The following is a 23,628-nucleotide window of genomic DNA, read 5'->3' as shown; positions in this document are numbered from 1 at the left end:
TACACCCCCATGGGATAAAACCATAATTCATGCTTTAATATTGAGAACATCAAGACCCTGAAAACAAAGGGAATTCCCAATTTCATACACCGTTGACAACAGGAAGGGAGCCTGGGGTAGCCCTGGTCCAACTCTTCCAGGAAACTGAGCCCTCAGAGGGGTAGAGGCAGAGCTACTGACCTGGACTCCTGGTTCAGTGCTCTTTCCCACCCTTTGAAATGTCACCCCAGCTCTTGGGCTGAAGCAGCTGCGCCATCAAAAATGTCACATCAGTTATGACAACACAGTTTGTTATATAACTGGTGCTGCAGAGCAGGCAAGGGGAAGAAGCCATGAACATGAACCACAGCACCCCCCTTCTGCTTCTCAGGGTGGCTAAGTCCCACATACTTACTTGACAAGAGAACTCCACATGGGAAGGGAACACCCACTAATCAAAGGAATAAAAACTAGAGCTAACATTTGTATAATGATTTCCACATTCTAGACACTACTCAAAGCACATTTCATATGTTAACTCACTTCATGCTCACCACAATCCTATTAGTAGTTATTTTCATTATCAGTCCCATTTTACAGGTAAGGAAACTGAGGCACCAAATGTTATGGGCCTTGTCTAAGGTCACATATTTAGTTAGCAGTAGAGCCAAGATTTGAAGCCAGGCAGCCTGTTTGCAGAGTCTATGCTCTTAACCAACTCTCAATTTTAGAGAAGCATGCTAAACTGCTTCTCTAAACACAAGAAACTACCTATTTATCTGAACCAGTTAACAAGCCACTGCTCTCTTCTCTCCTTCCCCCCAGTGCTAATCACAGATCTGTTGGACAGCTTCCTTTCTACCAATGCTGTGTGTGAATGACAGGGATGGAAGAAAATAAGAATGTGACACAGATTTGAAGAAATTCTTAGGATGGAGTTCATTTGAGTATCTTCAAGCTTTTTAAGATGATGCAATCAGTAAGAAAGTGAGGTGAGTGCTCTTCTCAACATCTGCCATTTGTAAACCCACACTCTGTGGGTATGTACAAACAGGCACACTTTTTCTTTTTTCAGAATCAAAAGTTTTCTCTATTAGTGTCAATTCTGAGGGTAACTCTTTCCAAAATGTGGTTTTTTTTGTTTTGTTTTGTTTTTTTCAGTTTGGAATCACCCCTTCACCAGCTTTTCTGTTGTCTTTCAGATCAAGATGTATTCTGGTGATAATGGCCTGTCTGGCTCCATAAGAAATGAGAATGAAAACACCCTAGGAGACAGGGAGTCGAGTCCCAGTATCCAGATGGGCTGAGCACATATCGGAAAAATAGGGCCTCATTCTACCCATATTAAATCTCCAGTGTTAACGGAGATAGGGTATTGTGAGCAGCTGAAAAACATGAGTGATCTTGTCCTATCTTTAGCAGATGTGGCATGTGAAGAAGCACAAAATAATCTGGGAGTTCCATGTGTTAAAAGAAACAAGACACACTCCCACTCTGAGCATCGTAAATCTAATCCAGCCCTGTTCACACATAGAACAGACGTTCTGCATTCTTTTCCAGCCATGTTGGTTCTCATGAAGCTTCACCCATTTAATCTAACTGGCAACAACCCTTTTCAACAAGCATATAGGTTCTACTTTAGAATCCAATAGGTAACCGAGGCTCAAGAATTCCACAGCTGACTCCTAAGGAGATCGGGTGGACTATTTGCCACTCTTCTGGCAGGAAGGTCTGCTGGTATTTACAGCTCAGTGCACAGCAAGGAGGGAGAGGGCACCATCCGTCAGGAAAAGAGAACTCATCTGCTACTTGATCTGACATTCTGTTCGCACTCTTGCTGTCTCCAGAGAGCAAGGTGCATCCATTTGAATAAACATAGAGAGGGACGAAGGGAGGGAGGCAAAGCAGCCATTGAGAGGACTGCAGAAATAACAAGTCTACAAATCTAGAAGAGTGGCTCTCAGTGGAATACTACCCCAACGTGCGACCCTGGGGGCCAGTGTGGGAAATGTCCTTTTAGACGGACGGACGCACTTTCATGGAGTAATGGCTGTAGGTTGCTATTCACCTCCATTAATGCCTGTCATTTAGTAGGTGCTGAAGAGCATTGTGCTGAAAGAATGCAAGCTTGACCGCTTCTCAGCCTTTTGGCTAAGAGCAAGTGAAGACTGCAAGCTTGCCCTGAACCCATACCAAACAGTAGATACCCTAATTACAAAGTCAGGGTCAGCTGGGAGGAAAAAGCCATCAGCTTTTTGGTAACAGGTGACCTTTTAAGACAGCCTTTCCTGACAGGGTAGGGTCTGTTCTCTGAATCACATCCCACTTGTCAGGGTGGAATATTTGTATGAGCAATGACATCTTCATCAAGCAAATTCTTAAATTTGTTTTAAAATGGCACTAAGCAGGTACTGTGGGAATGGATGCACAACCAAAGTGCTCGATTTTATTGTGCCCATTTTGGTAAAGACTACCAGCTAGCATGCAATGCCTCATGGCCACCTTCGAACTCCCTTTCTAAAAATTCCACTTAATGCTCCAGAGACAGCCTGAACTCAACATTACAGAAAATTCAGCACCTCGAATGAGGGCAAATTGTGGCTCCCAGAGCAATTCCGCAGTCCATTTTACATTTTCACCAGGTACATGGTCCAAGTGGGTGTCACTATTTGTTCAGAACTGGGAAGTCACTTAAAGTGATATTCTGTCAATTCTGCACCTCATAAAATTACAACTTGTTATGGGATTTCTTTGTAAGGGTTTGGCAATTAAATAAAATTGACAGCTCTTTAAAAATTTTCTGATTAGTCTGAATAACTCAGAGTCTTATTGACTGACTACAAAATGTTGAGGCTGTATCACAGGTGAGGTCACAACCCCCTAACAAGCAAAATTATTTAAAATGCCATGCAAAAAAAGAGTCACTGATTACTCACACATGGTATGTATAAAATTATATTTGTGCTGTCTCAATTATCACTGTTTATTTCTCAGTACTGAAATGTTTTGGATTGTCTGACACAGAGCTCCCTAACACGAATTCACAATCACACACACAAGCGGGGGGGAACCCAAAACACTATGTTCAAATAAAAATTTTAATATAAGTACTGAGAATCAGGCTTTTCAAATGACACTCTAAACTGGTATCTCTTAAGCAGATGCACATTTCCCCTTACAACACGTATCAAGCAGAAGAACTTTATGTCAGTATCTCTGCAATGTTCCTAGGCTGATGAAGATGTTAACCCTTTGTTCTAAATAGCAATTGCCAGCCGGTCCTTTATTATTTCACTTCAGTTACTATGGGAATATATGGAAGCCTGTTTCTTCTAATTAGCACACTACAACAAGGATGAGAACACAGGCTCAATGGAATGACTCTTTGCTCTTCTGGAAATGCTAAATAAAAGGAGTTTTATTCAGTGATGTCTGAATATCCATATTCTTCCTCTCAATCCAATGTGCTGAGCTATTAGACTGCAGCCCCCCATTAGGAAATCACTGGGTTATCACAGGGTGTAACCTAAAGAGGGCTCTCTGTTGAATTTCATCTGTCCAGGTGAAACAACACAGCTTCCTAATTAACCTGTACATATGGCCTGATAGGTTGGTCACCAATTGTATTGCACAAGGAAGTTGGAAACTGCTTTCTATAAACGCCACCTAGATTTTCGGGCCTGGCCCCATCCACAGTAGAATTCTCCTGACTCAAAGTGACTCTCAGTCAAGTGGCCATCTCAAAAACCATCTCTGCAAGGGAGGACTCAAAAAAATTTGTTACTAGGATACAGTGACACCAATCCCACATTTTGTGGTTAACAAAACAAGTCCTGCATTCAGCTTGGCACAAGGCCCTGATCTGATGTATTTCAAGCCAGGCTGGAGGGCTCACAGGGAAAGCTGCCATTCATGAATGCTTCAGGAGGACAGGACGCCAGGGTCCCTTGTGGCAAACCAGGAACCACAAACTTTTGTGATGGACCTTTTGAACAGACCTACCCTACTTCCTAAAGAGAGTTGGTGTATTGTGCTTTAAAAAAAAATTGTTTTACCTACAAAATCTGTTTTCCTGACATTTTTCTTGAAAAAGGTGTCCTGTAAGGTTGAAAAAAAAAAAAAAAAGGAGAAGTAAAGGGAAAGAGAAGAAATGCTCTGATTTCTGATTTAACAATCTTAAACATCACTCACTTCATTTTCCCCCCTCCTCGGTGTAACCAAATACAAGACACATAGGACTTTCCTGGGGAAGTCTACATCCAGCCTTCATTTAAGATTTCCTGCCCAGTACATAATTAGGAATTTTCATCCTAAAGTGGCACACCTATTTCCTCAGAGAGCTCAGCTCTCTTTGAATAAAAAAAGGCGAGGCACCCCTTTGGGGGATTCAGTATATATTTTTAAACTTCTCATTAAATCAACTTAATTTATGGGGCATGTTCAGGAAAAGCAGTTGCTTTGGCGGATGCAAAGTTAATTTGCAGACTCTCGCCTGTCCCCCTCCTCCTTCCCCTCCTGCGCACTCCCCTCCCCCGAGTATTTCCGAATGCTTTCGACCCCCTCCGAAGCGGCTCGGCTCTCTCCGCCGGAGCACCGACTCGGCTCCGAACACCGCCGACTCCCTCCGAGCCCCGCGCCCAGACCGCACCGAACCTAGCCGAGCGTCGCCGAACTGAGCCCCATCGACTTTTCCGGCCTCGGCTGGGCGCTGTCCACCACTTGCAACGCCTGAAACCTCATCCAGCTCAGGTGGCTGGGGCTTCTACTGGGCTCCGAGTCCGCCACTGCTGATTACAGACTTCGGAAGTTTTAAAACGTCCCCCCTCGGGAGAAAGGGGTGGCGCGGCTTGCACTTACAGATCTGCAAGGGCTCCAGACAGATGCAACATGCACCTTGTTGCAAAGGGCAATTCCCCAGGCCCCGCCTCCCCATCAATTTGGGTTGCACAAGCTCAAGAGAAACCCCAAGCTAAATTACCCTTGGCTCAGAAGGGTACGGCGAGCCGAGGGGGGCTCTGCGAAGAAAGCCCCAGGGAGCTCTCGAACAAAAATAAGAATATGTCAAGCAGATGGGAAAATTGTCTCCGAGTCGCTACTCCCTACCATCATGGCGCCGCCTAGAACCCGCTTGTCATGCCTGTTACACATGCAAGATTTTTTGCATCTTGGTTCTGAAACCGCAAACATGCTTCGTCTCCCACTCCCACCTTCCCACGAAAGGGGTTTTTATTTTCCATTGTTTCCCTACGCAATGCAATTATTTCGGCTATTCTGTCAAGTTGAAAAATAATCATTTTTGTTTACTGCACAGCAACCCCTAATTAGGAGCTGTGTGTGCACGAAGGTGTCACAGCAAAGCGACGTGGAATCTTCGCTAAACGGTCTAAACGAACTCCTCCGTCTCGAACTGACAGGCCAACCGAAACAGGAGGCCCGGAGGGCGCACACCCCTTCGCTGCCGGCCACCCCCTCCCCAAGCAAACCTGCCTGTGGGATCACCAGGAACTGCCGAGTGGATAGGGCAAGAAGCGAGCCTGCAAGTGGAAAGGAGGGGCGAGGCTCCTTATTGAGAAAGTGTGGAAGGGAAGGAATATCCCATTTTGTTTTAATTTTCAACCATCACTCAAATCCACCCCCAGTTAATTAGGAGGGGAAACTGATAGCTAAGGCAGAAGGGGGCGGCGGCAAGTGGGGCCTGAAATCCGCATTGTGGGTAGATTACATGGAACACGGCCTATGCAGAGTGTAAATAAATACACTGATAAAGGCCACGGAGCGAACGAAAACTGCGGGTGTCAGGAGAGCAATGCTGGGAGGGTGGGGGAGAAGAGGAGCTGGGGGCAGCAAGGGGCGGACATTCAGCCTCACAGGCAGCTTCCCTCCCCCTTCCACCTCTACCTTGGATAAAACTGTGCCCGTCACCTACGTTTGGAAACCCACTCCTTCCCCTAGCACACGACCCCTCCCCTAACCCTGGCCCTCTTTTTTTTGGGGGGGGGGGTGCGAGGGGATGTAGAAACCACAGCCTCCAATTCAGCACCAAATGCATGAACAGCAGACACTTGATCCTCCACCCCAGTCTAGGGCTGGGTCCCCTCCACGTTAGCTAAGTTCAAAATCACTGCCCCAGGAAAAGAGCAGGGGGAAGTGGGATTACGGACCTTGGGGGATAGGGAGGTATGGAGGGAAGAGGAGAAAGAAATAGAGACAGAATGAAACAGAGACACAGACAGAAATGGAGGCAATGAGACACAGAAAATATTCCACAAGCAAGAGTAATGATCATAATCATGCCAATAGTGTGATGTTCTGATCAATATGGCGGACACTGTCATTCATACAACTACAGGCGCTCCCCTTCCCCCTCCCAAAAAACACCCACCCAGGAGTTGGGGTGGAGGACCCAGAAACCAACGTAGGGAGTGGGGGAGGGGAGTCAAATATAGGGGTGTGTGTGTGTGTGTGTGTGTGTGTGTGCGTGCACGAATTAAAAAACAGGCCTGGAGAGCAATGTGGAGTAAGCAAGGTAATAAAAACGATTTAAAAATTATTCTTAATAAAAGTACGAATCCCAGTGCCACAGGGACTTACTTCATCTGCTTCACAATGGTGCTCTTTCCTGATTCTCCAGCCCCTGTTGGGACACAGACAGTGGGGAAAAACTGGTGAGTGTCAGCTTAAGGGAACAGGGGGAGGGGGGACTAAGGCATGCGAGGGGGTGGGCGATCCTGGGCACATGGTGGTGCCAACTTGGGGACCAGGTCTCCCGGGCGCGAGTGGGGTGGGGGAGCTGGTGGCAGGGGGTGCGGAGTGGCCGGGGTCGGGGGATGGGGGTAGCAGCGGAGGTCCTTACCCAGCAGGAGTAATTTCACGTCTTTGGCAGCGCTGATGCCATCCTCTTTGAGGTTTTTCTCAATCGCCTTGCTCCGCTCGAGGGCGGCTCTCTCCTCTGCGCTCAGAGTACATCCCATGGTGGCCCCTTCCCTGCCACAGCCCGCACGACTCGGCTGGCACGGCTCCCCGGCTTGGAGCGCCCCCCACCCCCCCAGAGAGCAGAGCCTGGGCTCAAGGGGGGAAAATCACGATATCCTCTCCTGGGCTGGAAACAAAAATGTCGGGAAACCAGAACCCCCCAAAAAGACAGCCGCTAACAAGATTCCAGCAGCGGAGACTCGCGGCAGCTGGCAGGGGTCTGGGGTTGTCGAATCGAGGGTGGCCGGGGTCTGGGGCTCCGGAGCCAAGGGAGGAGGCGCCCGCGGGCCGAGGAGGCGCGGACTGCAGGCACTGAGGCTTGTGCACGACCCAAAATAAATAAAATAATAGTCGAGGCTGGAGCCGCAGCCGGAGCCGACAGAGGGTGGGGTGGGGGGCAGGGTGGGTCCTGCTGCCGCGGCTGCCGGAGGAGGAGGAGGCGGCGGCGGCGGAGGAGGAGGTGGAGGAGGCGGCGGCGGCGGCGCGGGATGTGGAGGGAGTGAGTTAGGGGGTGCTGCTAGTGCATGTGCATCGCCGCTCTTCAGCCGTCGGTGCGTCCGCGGCGCCTTCGCCGACCCCCGCGCGCTGGGCAGGGTTGGGCAGGGGGCCGGGCCGAGGGGCAGGTCTCTAGCGGGAGGCGGCGTCGCTGTCTCCCAGAGCTCGCATCGCTCGGTGAGCCTACCGGAGAGAGAGGGAGAGCGCCAGGGAGCCGCAGCCAGCCGGGAGCTCGAGGGAGAGGGAGAGAGAGAGAGGCAGGGAGGGAGGGGAAAAAAAAAATGGGAGAGCGAACAAGCGCGCGCGCGCCTGGGCCCGGGCGCGGGGAGGAGGCCAGCGCAGCGCGCGAGTGCGCTAGCGGCTCTGCGCACCCGGCTCCGCGGGCCGCCAGCTGACGTCAGCAGGGCCGCGCGCCGGGCCCCCGGGACGGGGAGGGCGCGGGGCGGGGGAGGCGCGCGCCGGAGTTCGCGTCAGCCGGCGGCCGCGCGCACACGCGCTCGCGGAGCGGCCTGCCCCTCCCCCCAGCGCCCTCCAGGCCCGCGGCTCCCCCGGGGTGGGTGCTTGCGGGACTGGCGGGGGCGGGGAGTGGGGCCGGGCGCGCGCCGGGGCGCCCCACCCCGCCCCCGACCCCGCCCCACGCGCCGGCGGCGCGGACCTCCTTGTCAATGGGAACGCGGGGCCCGGCTGCCCGCAGGGCGGTCAGGTGGGTCCCCCAGCTCGCTGCCAGCACGGCCTCTGTCCCTCTCGGGCCGGCTCTCCATCTTGTCGCCCGCAGCCCGCCTTCTCCGTAGCTCTCCACCCGCTGGGGCCGCAGAGCTGAGGCCATGTTACCTCAGGAAACGCGATGTGGTAGTGGGTCGGAATAAACCCGCGCGCCCCAGAATTCGCCTTGGAGGCCTAAGGACAGATTCGGACTTTTCGTTTCCTATGTCCACATTTATTGAGCACCTAGTATGTGAGACCCGAGGCTGTAAGAAGAGGAACGCAGCGGGCGGAGAAAAGCCAGAGCGTTTTCTCTGTGAGCCGCTGCCTCCAGGGCCATAGCCGACCCTGCTCCGAGATCCCAGCCGCCGCTCTCCGTGCAGGAGGGGTGCCCACCCTGGGGAGGCCTGGGTGCCCGGAGTGGAGGGACAGGGCTTCAAGCGACCGGGAGTTTCCAGCAAACCCCTGATCCCTGAGCAGTTTATTTTAAAAGCTTTTGCAAATGTTGGACGGTTTCGTTTGGTGGAGGCCGTCTTTGCACTAAATTCTCCTGTCCTCCGCCTTCGAAACGCACAAAATGAATTTTGAACAGATTTTAGATGAGAGGTTTTCTTCCTTTTTTCATCTTCTGAAACATTTCCCCCTCATTTCTTCTCAGATAAAGACCCAGAAACCCGGGACAGTTACTCGGTGTACAGCTAGTGAAATACTGAGGAAACCAGCCGATATTTGCCAAAGATTGGGCATGTTCTGGGTGGTCTCAGATTTTGAAGAAACGACTTTTTTACTGCACAAAATAGTTTTACAATCAGTTCCATCAGACAGCCCCAGGGGCTCTCCTAGGGAAAGGGGCCAATAGGCAAGGTTGCATGGGGATAAGAGAGGCAAGCGGCCAGTGGAAAACGTTTTTCTTTCTTTTTCTTTTTTTCCTAACAGTTGGGCATTTCTGTAGCTCTGAAAGCAAACTTGTTTGTTTCATTTCAACGATAGAAAAAAAACACTCCTGTTTTGGAAATGTAACCCAGCATAAAAATACATTTGCAATGGGGAAAAAGAAAGCAGTTTAGGGCCACCCAGAAGAAAATATTTTTTCCCTGATTTTTTTTTTTAAATTTGGTATTTCCCAGTGTGGGTTTGCCTCATTTTACAAATAGCTGCCCATGTCAAGATGTGGGTATGTGATTTAAATATTTTAATTTGAATCACATTTTACATAGTCTAGGAAACTGACAAAAGAATCCTATAGAGAATTGTTTTATAAAGTGAATAACTGCTTCTCTACCTACCCGCCCCCCTCATTCTTCTTTTCTGTGCGTGTTTTTGGGGGGCTGTTATGGGATAAATCTTGTTTGGCTTAAAAATCACTAAAACGCAGCCTTTCAAATCCAAAACAGAGAGCTTAGGTACCCAACATTCTATAGAATGTATTATTTCCTCAAGAGGTTGCTAGGAACAGTTATGTAGATCTACCAGGTGCAGAGAAGCACTCCACACCCTCACCCAGGTCCTGTATCCCTGCAAGACTGCGTTGGAAAGTCTGAAGAGGTAAGAATATACCGATTTAATTGCGGATTCCGGGTCACATTTCACGTTTCCATGCTCTTTCTTTGAAGTAATTTTTAATTTAAAATCTTAGGCTCTTGGATTATTTGGGTTTGTATGGTTGAATGAAACTATCATTGACCTTAGGTATATTTATTTCTTCTTGGTATCAGACCTAGTATGATGGAGGCACAAACCTGTTTTGCGTTTTTCTTTTCTCACTCTACTTATTAAGCACCTACCTACCATGTACAGGGTAACTGTTCTAGGGGCTATAGATGTTGTATTTCAGGTTTGTCTACTCAGTTTTCTTTTTCTGGGTCACTTTGCATCTTTATCGCTGGGCTTCGTAAAAGACTAATAATAATCCGCTTCATCTGTATAGTGCTTTACAGCTTACAGAGCACTTTTACAAAAATTATCTCATGTGATCCTCCCACATAAACCTCAGTTAAGCACATGGCGTGGGAAGCATCATGGCTGAGTGCAAAGAACCTGGACCATGAATACAGATCAACCTGAGTACCCATTTTATAGCTGAAGAAGCTGAGCCACTGTTTAGGGTCACGAACAGTTATTCTTCTTACTACTACCTGTAAGTAGTAAGCCAGTGCTCCTTTCACATGTTTGTGGACTATCTGAGAAACTGCATGCTATATGCCCATATAAAGTGTGCTTCCCAGACTTACAGAAAGCATACAACCCCAGAACCCACTCATATTCAGGTTCCCCCAAAGGATGTGAGGATAAGAATCTCTCAGTTCTCTGTGAATTATTAGTAATTAGATAATACCACAAGTGTTTAATTGTTCACAATTAATTCCTGTGGGAATGAGGAAATTACTATCCTAACATCAGCAGCGGGAGATGCTTAGACCAAGGACAGATTCTATTTGGTTTTATTGTATATGATCCTCAGAATTTTATTTCTCGGATTATTGTTGATGTCCAGAGAATAACTCTCCCTCCAACCTCAGCCATTCCCTTTGCTACACACATACATCATTCAGTATATTTTTAATTTTAAAAGTAGGTAATTAGAGTATTTTATATACTCTCTAAAAGAAACAACGGCAAAGCCCTTTACTGCATGTGGCTCCTGGATCTGGAGGGCAATTCATTATATCAATAAGATTCCCCTGCTCTGACTTACAGAATGTGGGCTCTGATTAGGTAAACTGACTTCCCCTGTTTGTTCCCTTTTATACTTTAATTAAATATAAAATTACTTTAATTATTTAAATATGTATGCATTGGCAGTCTACTGTGTTTAATATATTGATTTAGACATGAAGACAGGTTGGGATGTCATGAGCTTGGAATCTTGAAATCTTGAAAATTCTGGAATGTTTTCTCAAAACAATTTACATTAGAATTAGCTGGGGTGCTTGTTAAAAATTCAGTTATCCATCTTACTTTTACCAACTCAGATTCTTCAGCCATTTGCATTGATAGCCACTCCCCAGGTGATTTTTCTGTGTACAGAGTTTGGTTTTGTGCGGAATCCGTATGTGCCAGTTAGTTCTGCTAAGAGCTTACTTTCTTAAAGCCCAGATATCTCACGTTTCTAAATTCAACATTTTTTTATGTTTAGTAGTTTTTTTGTATTTCTGTCAAAGGAAAAAAACTATGAAAATTGCTTATGAATACTACTCTCACGGGAAGAAAATAGGCTAAAATATGTGGTTCATAACCTAAATGAAACTAAATATCCAGTGAATTAGTTATTTTATTATTATTATTATTATTATTATTTTTTTTTTTTTTTTTTTTTTTTTTGAGACGGAATCTCACTCTGTTGCCCAGGCTGGAGTGCAGTGGCGCAATCCTGGCTCACAGGAACCTCCGCCTCCCAGGTTCAAGAGATTCTCATGCCTCAGCCTCGCGAGTAGCTGGAATTACAGGTGAGCGCCCATGCCCAGCTACTTTTTTTTGTATTTTTAGTAGAGACAGGGTTTCACCATGTTGGCCAGGCTGGTCTCCAACTCCTGACCTCAAGTGATCTGCCAGCCTCAGCTTCCCAAAGTGCTGGGATTACAGGTGTGAGCCCATGCACGCAGTGAATTAGGCATTTTAGGGAGAATGGTAGGTCACTAGAAATTTTGGGTTTCTGCACTAAGTGTTTCTGTTATAAAATTGATAACTCACAATCCAACTTAGTGGTGAATATGATTTAGAAGAATGTCTGGTTTTGGCTAAGAGATGACTTTTCTTTTTTTTCCAGTTTGTATCTGGCATTAATGAGGGAAGGTGCTGATCAATTTTTTTATGTCCCTAAAAGATGAGTCTTCTATTCAGCATTTCCCTAACTCATACTTGTGCACATCTCTCAGACCTACCAGAGTGGTGGTTCTCAAATGTTGTGCACAAGAATTACCCAAGATGCTTTTTAAAGAGCAGATTTCTGGGTTTAATCCCTAGAATTTCTGAATCAGTAAGTTTGAGGCTAAGCTTAGGAATCTTCATTTTTACATTCATACCTTCTCCCTAAGTACTCAGGTACTTTGGGAAAACATTAGTAAACTGTAAACTCCTTTTAGGGGACAGAGTTGTCTTATTACTTTGTATATATCCCCAAAGGTCAAGGATGGCCCACTGCCCACAAGTCATCAGTTTCAATATTTGTTAACTAAACAAGGGCTGATTTAGCAAGGGCTAAATCAGACAATGTGACAAAGCTCTTCCCACCTCTGAGACTTTTTTATTTTTGTGGTAGAATTTTTTTTACTTGATTATTCTAGAAAATGCTTAGGATTGGATGAGTTCAAAAAGGTAATGGCTTGTCTTCAAGTAAGGCTCTGAAAAATGAAATGATACAGATTTTAAACAAACAAATGGGAGATTTATAGGCCTATGCCAGCTTGTGAGAAGAGTGTTTGCCGGGTGTTTTTGACATTCCCGTCAGAAAATTTTTTGCTCAATTTTGTGTCCCATTTTGTTATTTTGTAGAATTCATGAAAAATTAGTTTTCTTATTTATAATTTTAGGGATAAGAGATGTCATAAGAAGAAATAAAGGTTTTGTATACTTTTAAGTGAAGGGATTTTCATGAAGGAGCAGATTAAGGTTTATAGGTAATTGAATTGAGCTCTTAAGTTATTGAAGTCCATTATGTGGTCACTGTTGACAACATAATTTGTTGAGTGTTCTTTGATGGTTGAAGAACCCCAAAGAGGGTGTGCTTTGTGATTTTTTTTTTTCAATTTAGGATAGCTAGAGAATCCCACAGGGATGCCTTTGGCTTGAATAGAGTGAAAAGTTGGAGGGGGCCAAGACTAGTGCTTTCACATTGACAATAAAATGGACCAAGAGCTGAAATTGAAGTCAGAAGCTTGGCTTAATATGAAAGCGTTACCTAAAGTCATGGATTCCAATTGGACTTTTCTTGGAAAACTTTTCATTAGAAACTAAGATTCTTATTTGTTTTGATGGGAGTAATAGTCCTTTTCAACCTACCTGGGCTGGAGTTGACAGAAAAGATGAGCAGGAACATATTTGTAAAATATTTATTTAATACTTATTATATCCTCCAGAAGACAGGAGCTTTCCTGACACAAAGGTTACTTGCATTATTTATCATATTTTCTATCTCCATAGAGTCTTTCACACATGCAGCTCAAACACATTTTAGACATTATCTCATTAGTCTTCTGTAAGCTTCAAGGTCCAAAGTTTTATTACTGCATTGCTTTTTACAGATAGAACTGTTTTTGTTTGTTCCTGTCAGTTATATTTGTGAAAGCAAAAAGTAGGTGAACTTTATGTGAATCCAGTTAAAACCAATTGAATTGGCTATAACAAGTGTAATTGGGGGAGGAGAGGCTATCAATTAGTTCAAATTTAGAAGTACATTGAGAGTGTTTGGCCAGACTAGACTGAATTAATTTTGTGACTTGTCTGCATTCTCTAAAGTGCATGTGGTTTGAGGTGTTCCCAAAGTCTGCCAAGTACCAAGATTGAGGCGTTCCAGTCGGGTAACATGGTTCTTTAGTTGAGCTGACATTTAGGCGTGTTATCTATTCTCCAAAGGCCTGCAAAACCCTGACCTCTGTGGCAAAGAAAAACATTTTTATGAAATTCCTGTGTGTGTGATGGAGCACATCTATAAAACTAAAAAAGGACAACTCAATGAGAGATACATTTTCAACCAGGCACCTATCCCATAGGACTTTTACCTAGAGTCATTTTAGTTGAAGTAAAAAGAAATGAACTGTACTGATTTTCCTCTCAAGTAGTACCTGAAGTCCACTGTCTCTCCCCCTGGCCATTGTAGTCTTTGGAGAGGGCTAAGAGGAAAGAACTCTGAATTAGTTACATCCAATATAAATGAAAAACAGCACTGTTTCTAATGACTACAGAGAGGACATATACAGGTCTTAATAAAAACACTGAAAGCAATGGCTTAACCATGACTCTGAAATTAATGAGGTCAATGCCCAAAGGCAATCTTAAAAAGAAAAATCAATGGTGGGATTGAGAGGTGGGGTGAATGAGGCAATGAAAGAAAAAGGGTAGGTTTAGAGACTGGTCACTTTGATCATTCTTTTTTTTGATTCTGTAACCTCTGCTTCTGTTCTAGGAAGGAAGTGATACCAATCATTTTGTTCCTTTTCTTGCCTCCCCCGCCTCTGCTCTATTCATATACTTGGCTTTATCCCCCCATAAACATTTCCACAGCAAGAAATAGTGATAAGAATGATATTTTTTCCTATAATTATCTTCGTTTATTTAATTCATGAATGTCTTCCATATTTATTGTATGCTTACCATGTGCCAGACACTATGTTAGATGTTGGGAATATACTGTTGAATACAACGCACATGGTCCTCTGCCATCATGCAGAGGCATATGGTCTCAGATTTTTGAATTGTAATAATCTCTCATATATTATTTAATTCAATCCTTATAACAGCTACTTGAAATAGCCAGGATTTCTGTTTTCCATTGCATGCATAATGAAATTAAGCTTAGAGAAGTCCAAGTGATTTACCTAAGATCACATAGCTCATAAATTGAGTAATCAGGATGGACACCTTAATTTTCTGAATTCCAAGACAGTGTTCTTTCTGCCACATCATGCCACTTCCCGAAGATCCAAGGTTCATCTCAGTTGCTTTTTTAAATAGCACAGGCACCAATTATGCTATTCATATTTTAGTGGGTTTTTACTTTACTCAGTAATCCTTCTCCTACTTTGTTGGATATTGTTGATCGTCATGATGAACTTTACCCAAGAATTTACAATCCCATGATATCTATTCCAATAAATCATTCCTAGCTCTTAAAGCAGAATAGATTATCTTTGTAGTGTATATTTATCAGAATATTCTCCATGTTTTGCAGCATCCACTCCCTCAAAGGTGAAAACCAGAAATTGGCAGTAGATGATATGCAACTATTAAATATAATGTGAAGCTTTAGTCTCAATAGATTTGGACAAATAATAAATGAAAGTAATTTTCAAAACTGAAGGGAAGTAATACCAAAAAAGTCAGCAGAGTGAAAAGAACACTGGATAGAATGAAGAGACAAGACTTTTAGTCTCTGGCCAACTTTGGGAGACTTAATTCACTTTCCAGGCCTCAGTTTCCTCAATCAAGAAATTGGATTTTAGGCATCTTTTATACGTAATTCTAAATCCGAGTTGCGAGGACAGAGAACCTGGAGGACTGACACTGGGAAGATTACAGAAGGCAGAGCTCCAGAGGGCAAAGCAAGAAAATGTTACAAATCTATTTATTCAATCCTTGAATCTGAGTATATCTGTTCCACTATCAAAATGGTTCCCTTTACTTTTTTCTTCCCTTTAAGTCAAGCATTAATTTTTCATATTTCGTATAGTGTTTGCTTTAGAAATATAACACCTTGTAAAAGTAACAAGCCAATAGTATGAAAAGACTATGGATTGACTTTGATTTTCCCACTTAGAAGTGACACCACTCCTAGATATACTGGAATATTTTTTTAGCCCGTCATGAAAGGTTTCTGCAGATAGCCCTGTATCCTTTTCAGCACAGCAGGCAGATAATGGCTCCTAATCATCACCCAATTGATTTTGACAATATTTCTTTGTGAGTGGATAGGATGAGTGGGGAACATCCCAGGGGGCTGGGGAAGTATAGCTGAGGGAGTCACATAAATCCAGGAGTGAGACAGCCAGTGGTAACTAAAGGGGCAGATGAGCTTAAGAAGGGGTTTACCTTTTCTCACAGCCTCCACTAGATCTTTGCAGTCCTGCCTTTCTTGTGATTTTCTCTGGTATGGCTCTAACAGTTCTCCTGATTCTTCACTTACTTCCTACCAATCACTCAGTTAGCAAATATTAGTTGCTATTACTTGTTGAAAGGGTGTCATTGAGGGGATGGAGGAATTCAGCATGATGCTTTCATAACCTTAGAGATACTAGTGGCTCTGAGCATGAAGGAACCAAGGATTTATGAATTTATCCAATTGTAAGTTAAAAATTAAGTTTTTTAGAAATCGGTAGAGAGAATATCGGAACTCCAATCAAATAACATCGAAGAATACATCTCTGCTTTTCACTGGAAGTCTGGTTCATGGGCCTGGCGTGGTGGCTTATGCCTGTAATCCCAGCACTTTGGGAGGCCAAGGCAGGTGGATCACTTGAGGTCAGGAGTTCGAGACCAGCCTGGACAACATGGTGAAATCCCGTCTCTACTAAAAAAAATACAAAAAAAAAAAATTTGCCGGACGTGGTGGCAGGCGCCTGTAATCCCAGCTACTCCAGAGGCTGAGGCAGAAGAATTGCTTGAACCTGGGAGGCAGAGGTTGCAGTGAGCCGAGATCACGCCATTGCACTCCAGCCTGGTGACAGGAGCAAGACTTCATCTCAAGAAAAAAAAAAAAGTCTGGTTCATGAATGTATATTTATATGTTTTAGGTTAAAACAAAATGCTTAATGTATGTATATAAAAAACTTAAAAATTTTTTTTTCTTTTCCTTTTTTTTTTTTTGAGTCAGGGTCTCACTCTGCTGTCCAGGCTGGAGAGCAGTGGTGCGATCTTGCCTCCCTGCAACCTCCAACTTCTGGGCTCAAGTGATCCTCCCGCCTCAGCCCCCCAAAGTAGCTGGGGTCACAGGTGCAAGCCACCACGCCAGACTAATTTTTGTATTTTTTTGTAGAGACAGGGTTTCACCATGTTGTTTAGGCTGCTGTAGAACTCCTGAGCTCAAACAATCCATCCACCTTGGCCTCCCAAATACTAGGATTACAGGTGTGAGCCACTGCGCCCAGTCGAAAAAGGCTTTTTTTTTTTTCTACAAAAGTAGTCTGCTATTTTAAAGAAAATCAGAATTGCACAGAGAAAATCTGGGTTCCCTGGCCTAGAGGACTAAGCTGAGACATTTCAGAATTTCTTAGGGTTGGAGATAACTTGCTGTTGGCTCCAGAATCCAGCTCCAGCTGCATCCTTCCTCCCTTAGGGAGCTACTCTGTTTAGGAATCAGCTTCTTTTACATCTAACTGCTATGATTGTAACTACTTAGAAAAACTACCATCACTCCTGTGACAACATCCTGAGGCTGACACCTTAAACAGAATTCAGGTAGGGCATGGGAAGTTGAGCCAGGTAGGTCTTTTCTAGGCTTTTCAGCAGGGCCACTTAGCTCCCTAGGGCAGGCTAACCCTTGGCACAGGTCCTGGACTAATCCAGGCCATAAGCAAGAAAATCCAAATGCTTCTGGGTGGTTGAGCATCAAATCAGTCTCTGTGCTGGTCCTTTTTTGAGCTTACCCTGGCCCTACGGAGTAGGCGATTGCCTTGGTGCTTGTGACTAGTTCTAGTAATGAGCCTTTTTTAGGTTCTGTGTATCTGCCTTTGACCCTGCTTTGAGATTGCAGTTCTATGTTGATTCCTTCAACCTCATTGAAATTAGAAGCCAATCCCTAAACCAAAGCCTCCATGACTAGTTTCTTATTACAAGCTGCTATATCTCTAATGCCCATCATCTGTCTGTCTGGAACTTTGCCTATTGTCGATGCCTGACTCCCTACACATCTCTTCGCTTTTGGATATCTGCCTGTTGACATCATGGTGCCTTCCTCTCACCTCTATAATAGCCTACAATAATCCTTTGCTTACTGTCAGACTCCCTTCACACCATGATTAAGGCCTAACAGACATCTATAGCATGAATCCCACATATTTGGATTTTGGATGCCTACACATTTGGATTTTTGGTGCCTATCATATGAACCTGCTATCTTGCCTAGTCCCAATGGGATTGCCTATAGTCATTCTCAAACCTTAATGTTCGTAAAAATCCCCAAATGTGCTTATTAAAAATGCAAGTTCCTGGGCTCCATCCTTAGACATGGTGATTCAGTAACCCTGAAGTGGGCCTTAGAAATCTGCATTTGAACATGTACCTCCAAATAATTTTGAGATACCTTGGGAAAACCACATTTTGAGAAACCTAGTGTCTGGAGCTTGATCATTCCTTATCAGGGCCATTCCATCCCCAGGCAAACTTGATTTTGACAGATCATAGGAAAACTACTTTTCCATGAGGAATTTCTGAATATCATAATATTGCTACATTTTGGAATATTATTTTGTTCATATTTTTCTGCTTACTGGATTGGGGAAACTTTATAGAGGTTATAATGCCCAGCTAGATGCACTCTCTGGCTACTAGTTCATACAAGTACATCAGAATTTTAAGAGTTCAGATTTTACCTCGTAATTTGGGCCCTGCTGTCTCTAAGGTAAGGATAACATAGTGACTTAGAAATGCATGAATCAATGATATCTCCATCAGTGGCCTATATTTTAGGACAATGGAGGAAAGTGTCTTCTTCCTCTTGGATCTGGATTCATGCTTAAATATTGACTTCATCAATGTGCCTATGTATGCCATTATAGGTGTAACATATAGTCATATATATACAGATATAAAGAGAAAGGAACTCTGGAGACAGGAGGAGCCACTACAACTGCTCTTTGTTGTAGGATGGTGGCTTACGTGAGGCCTACCCTGACTTGGATGCAATAGTCCTCAGATTCAGATTAAACATTTTTGGAAGGAATACTTTGAAGAGCATTTTGTAGACTTCCTTTTACATTACATCAAGTGTGTCATAAGGTACCCCCCATGGTTTAGAAAAATTCTCAGCCATTTGGAGCCCATGGGAGCCATCAAGAAACCCAGGGAAAGACTTCTGTTTATTGTCAAGATGGAGTAACAGTTACTGCCCGTTTATCTACCATCACATCTGAAACAACTGTAAGAAATAGCAGACAAGATACATGAAATAATGATTTTCAAGATACTGGACATCGGGCGATGAATAACAGTGATTCCTGACAGATAGGAAACAAATGAGGTAACCTCATGATTACCACAGCTTACTGCCTTGAGGGATATTTTAGGTTGTGGTGCAGAAAGGAGGAAGCCAGGTAAAGCTTAGCAGACTCCATGGGTTGAGGAGATAGAGCTGGGAGTCTGGAGAGACCAAGGAAGCTAGAGTTCTTAGGACAAAGTACTGGAGAGGAGAAAGCTGCACACAGAACTCCAAAGATCTGCAGAGAATCTTTTGCGTATTCCAATTAATAATTGGCACATGCATATGAGGAAACTGTTAAAGACTGGGGAAATAACCATCAAAGAGAGTTAGGGGGAACAGTGACAGCACTTACACAGGTCTAATAATAGTGCCTATTTATGTCAGCCAGACCAGAACATCTCCTAATTTATAAAGTATTGGAGAGAGTGCTCAAAAGGATCTTGCTACAGTAGTGGGGAATAATTAGTTTCAGACTAAATGTTATTGTACATTGGTCTTGCCTCACAAGCAAGATTCAAAATGATCAAATTATTTCCAAGGAATTTAACCATGTTCTGAAACAAAACCCAAGAATGTTTTTTAAAAATATGAAAATATCCAGCAGCCAAAAAGGCAACATTCATAATGACTGGATCCAAATAAATATTTCTGGGCATGCAGAAAACCAAGAAAATCTGACCCACATTAAGAAAGGTAATCCATCCATCTAAAAACTGATGCAGATGTTGGAATTAGAAGACAAAGATATTAGAAGTTATTATAACTGCATTATATCTGTGAGTAGAGACTTCAAATATATTTTTTAAAAGAGGCCCAAATTAAATATCTAGAGATAAAAACTGTAATGTCTGAGATAAAAAATAAACTAGGTGGGGTCAATAGCACATTAGATATTAAAGAAAAAAAAATTAATGACCCTGATGGCATAGAAATACAAACTATCCAGAATGAATACACAGAGAAAAAAGAAAATTTTAAATTAGGCAGACATAAATTATACCAGTAATTACATTAAATGTAAATGGATTAAATATGCAAAGTAAAAGGCAGAGATTTGCAGAATGTATTAAAAAATAATACAACTATAAGCTGTCTACAAGAGCATACTTTAGATTCAGAGATACAAATCTGTTGAAACTAGAAGGATGAGGAAAAAAGAACCATGCAAGCAGTAACCAAAAGAGGTAAGGGAGCTATACTAATATCAGACAAAACACAAATTGTTTTGTATTTTGAGACACAAATTGTTACTAAAGACAAAGAGGGACATTTTATAATGATAAAAGGAAGATATAACAGTTGGACATATAATAATTGTAAACGTATATGCACATAACAACAGAGTCCCAAGATATATGAAGCAAAAACTGACAGAATTGAAGGGAAAAATAATTCAATAATAATAGACTTCTGTATCTTACTCTCAATCATGGATAGCATAACTATATAGGAGATTAAAAAGGAAATAGAAAACTTGAACAATATATAAGTCAACTAGGCCTAGCGGACATCTATAGAACTCTCCACCTGACAGCAGTGGAATATACATTCTTCTCAAGCTGACATGAAATACTCTCCAGGCTAGACCAATGCTAGGGCACAAAATAAGCCTCAATAAATTTAAAAGGATTGAAATCAACAAAGTATATCTCTTACCACAATGAGATTAAATTAAAAACTAATAACAGAAGGAAATTTGGGAAATTCACAAATATATAAAAAATAACACACTCCTAAATAATCAATGGACTGAGGAAGAAATGACAGGAGAAATTAGAAAATACAATGAAATAAGTGAAAATATAAATACAACATGCCAAAACCAGTAGAATTCAGCTAAAGCAGTGGCTATAAATACCTATATTAATATTATATTATATATAGCTGTAAATGCCTATATTAAATAAGAAAAAAATAGCCCATATTCTAATCTTCATCATAGAAAACTTAAAGTGAAGAGCAAACTAAGCCCAAAGTAAGCAGATGATGGAAATAATAAGATTAGAGAGGAAATAAGTGAAATACAGAATGGAAAAACAGTAGAGAAAATTAATGAAACCAAAAGTTGGTTCTTCAAAACAATCAACAAAATAGATAAACTTTTAGCTTTTCTGATCAGGGGGAAATAAAAGAGAAAATTTAAATTACTAAACCTAAAATGAAAGAGGAAACATTACTACTAACCTTAATATTAGTAAAACATTAATTGTCATTAAATGTCATGACATTACATAATTAAAACATTAAATGTCATAACATTACTATGAACTTAACATTAGTAAAACTGTAAAACTAACCTTAGCAAAATAAAAAGATTATAAATGAGTAATTGAATGCCAAAAATTAGCTTAGATGAAATGAATAAACAACTAAAACTGACTCAAGAAATAAAAGATCTGAATAGACTTATAACAAATAAAGAGATTGAATTAGTAATAAAAAATTTTCCACAGAGAGAAGCTCAAACCCAAAAGGCTTCACTGGTGAATTCCTCCAAACATTCAGAGAATCAGTTGCAGATTTAATATTGTTAAGATGTCAATGCTGCTTAAAAGATCTACAGGTTTGATGGAATCCCTATCAAAATCCTAATGACAATTTTTACAGAAATAGAAAAACTCATCCTAAAATTCATATGGAATCTCAAGGAACCCTGATTAGCCAAAACAATCTTGAAAAAGAACAAAGCTGAAGAATTCACACTTCCTGATTTCAAAACTTACGCCAAAGTTACAGTGACCAAAACAGTGTGGTACTGGTATCAGGACAGCCATATAGACAATGGAAGAGAAAAGGGAGCCCAAGAATAAGTCCTCATATATATGGTCGAATGATTTTTGACAAGAATGCCAAGACTATTTAATAGGGAAAAAAAATTCTTTTCAGCAAATGGTGCTGGGAAAACTGGATATTTACATGAAAAAGAATGAAGTTGGACCTTTATCTAACACCATACAAAAATTAACTCAAAACGAATCAAAGGCCTAAATTTAAGATCTAAAAATGTAAAACTCTTACAAGAAAGCAGGGCAAACCTTCATGATGTTGGATGTAACTATGTTTTCTTGGATATTACACCAAAGTCTCAGGCTACAAAACAAAAAATAGACAAATGGGATCTCTTAATTTTTTAAAAAACAATTTAAAAAAACAATTTTTTTTAAAAAATTGTTCATCAAAAGACAATATCAACAGAGTAAAAAGGCACCCCATAAAATGGGAGAAAATATTTGCAAATCATATATCTCATAAGGCATTAATATCCAGAATATGTAGAGAACTCCTAAAACTCAACAAGAAGGCAACCTGATTAAAAATGGACAAAAGACTTAAATAGGTATTTCTTCAAAGAAGATATACAAATGGCCAATAAACACATGAAAAGATGCTCGACATCACTATTCACTGGGGATATGCAAATAAGAACTGCAGTGAAATACCACCTTCACATTCATAAAGATGGCTACTATTAAAAGAAAAACAAAATAACAAGTATTGCTGAGGTTGGGAAATAATTGGAACCTTATATACTCTTGATGGGAAGGTAAAATGGTACAGCTACTGTGGAAAACAGTATGACAGTTTCATAAACAATTAAAAATAGGGTTAACATATGATCCAGCAATTCAGTTTCTCAACATAGACCTAAAAGAATGGAAAGGGCCTTAAAGAGATGTTTATACACCCATGATCATAGTAGCATTGTTCACAATAGCTAAAACGTGGAAGCAACTCAAGTATCCATTGATGGATGAATGGATAAGCACAATGTGATATATACATTGAATGGAATATTATTTAGCCTTAAACAGGAATGAAATTCTTACATATGCTACAATATGGATGAACCTTGAGGACATTATGGTAAATTAAATAAGCTAGTCACAAAAAGACAAATTCTCTGATTACACTATATGAGGTAAATAGAGTAGTCAGAATCACAGAGCAAAATCACAGGGACAGAGAGGAGAATGGTGGTTGCCAGAGAGGGAGAGGGGGGAATGGGCAGTGGGCAGTTATTGTTTAATGGGTATAGAGTTTCAGTTTTACAAGATGGAAAGAGATGATCTGATGGTGATGATGATTGCTCAACATTATGAATGCATTTGGTACGCTGAACTATACACTTAAAAATTGTTGGCCGGGTGCGGTGGCTCACGCCTGTAATCCCAGCACTTTGGGAGGCCGAGACGGGTGGATCACGAGGTCAGGAGATCAAGACCATCCTGGCTAGCATGGTGAAACCCCGTCTCTACTAAAAATACGAAAAAAAAATTAGCTGGGCGTGGTGGCGGGCGCCTGTAGTCCCAGCTACTCCAGAGCTGAGGCAGGAGAATGGCGTGAATCCGGGAGGTGGAGCTTGCAGTGAGCCGAGATTGCGTCACTGCACTCCAGCCTGGGCGACAGAGTGAGACTCCGTCTCAAAAAAAAAAAAAAGAAAAAAAAAAAGATAATAAATTTTATGTTATATGTATTTTACCAAAATAAAAAATTGGGGAAAATCAATTTTAATCTTTCTCAAACTCTCAAAATATAGAACAGGAAGAAACACTTCCCAACTTAATCTATGTCACAGAAAACCAAAATCAGACAATGACATCATAAGAAAACTTAAAGCCCGTATTCCTCAT

General features: G+C 42.3%; 1 protein-coding gene and 2 long non-coding RNA genes across 5 annotated transcripts in view; 2 read left to right on the top strand and 1 right to left on the bottom strand.

Annotated features, from left to right (window-relative positions):
• Nucleotides 1-7,819, bottom strand: part of GNAO1 (G protein subunit alpha o1) — a 170,082-nt gene extending 162,263 nt beyond the window's left edge. For both annotated transcript variants that reach the window (XM_004057667.5, XM_019012499.4), the window contains exons 1-2: nucleotides 6,833-7,819; nucleotides 6,571-6,613 (exon numbers count right to left, since the gene is read on the bottom strand). In XM_004057667.5, the coding sequence (XP_004057715.1) occupies nucleotides 6,571-6,613; nucleotides 6,833-6,950 (161 nt within the window). In that variant the 5' untranslated portion in view covers nucleotides 6,951-7,819. The remainder of the gene's footprint in view (nucleotides 1-6,570; nucleotides 6,614-6,832) is intronic.
• A 62-nt stretch (nucleotides 7,820-7,881) lies between these two features.
• LOC129527378 (uncharacterized) overlaps nucleotides 7,882-23,628 on the top strand; it is a 96,093-nt gene continuing 80,346 nt past the window's right edge. Inside the window, exon 1 of one of the 2 annotated variants that reach the window (XR_010131571.1) lies at nucleotides 7,882-9,693. This is a non-coding gene — a long non-coding RNA (uncharacterized lncRNA). The remainder of the gene's footprint in view (nucleotides 9,694-23,628) is intronic. The other variant, XR_010131570.1, reaches the window with a different exon arrangement.
• On the top strand, nucleotides 10,548-15,471 carry LOC129527379 (uncharacterized). Its single transcript, XR_008672318.2, has 2 exons — nucleotides 10,548-11,156; nucleotides 15,035-15,471. It is a non-coding gene; the product is annotated as an uncharacterized lncRNA (long non-coding RNA).

Source organism: Gorilla gorilla, chromosome 18 (genome assembly GCF_029281585.2).
Source record: "Gorilla gorilla gorilla isolate KB3781 chromosome 18, NHGRI_mGorGor1-v2.1_pri, whole genome shotgun sequence".
Lineage (NCBI taxonomy): Eukaryota > Metazoa > Chordata > Mammalia > Primates > Hominidae > Gorilla > Gorilla gorilla.
The sequence above is the reverse complement of the archived record's forward strand: the minus strand, read 5'-3'. Positions and strand labels throughout refer to the sequence as shown.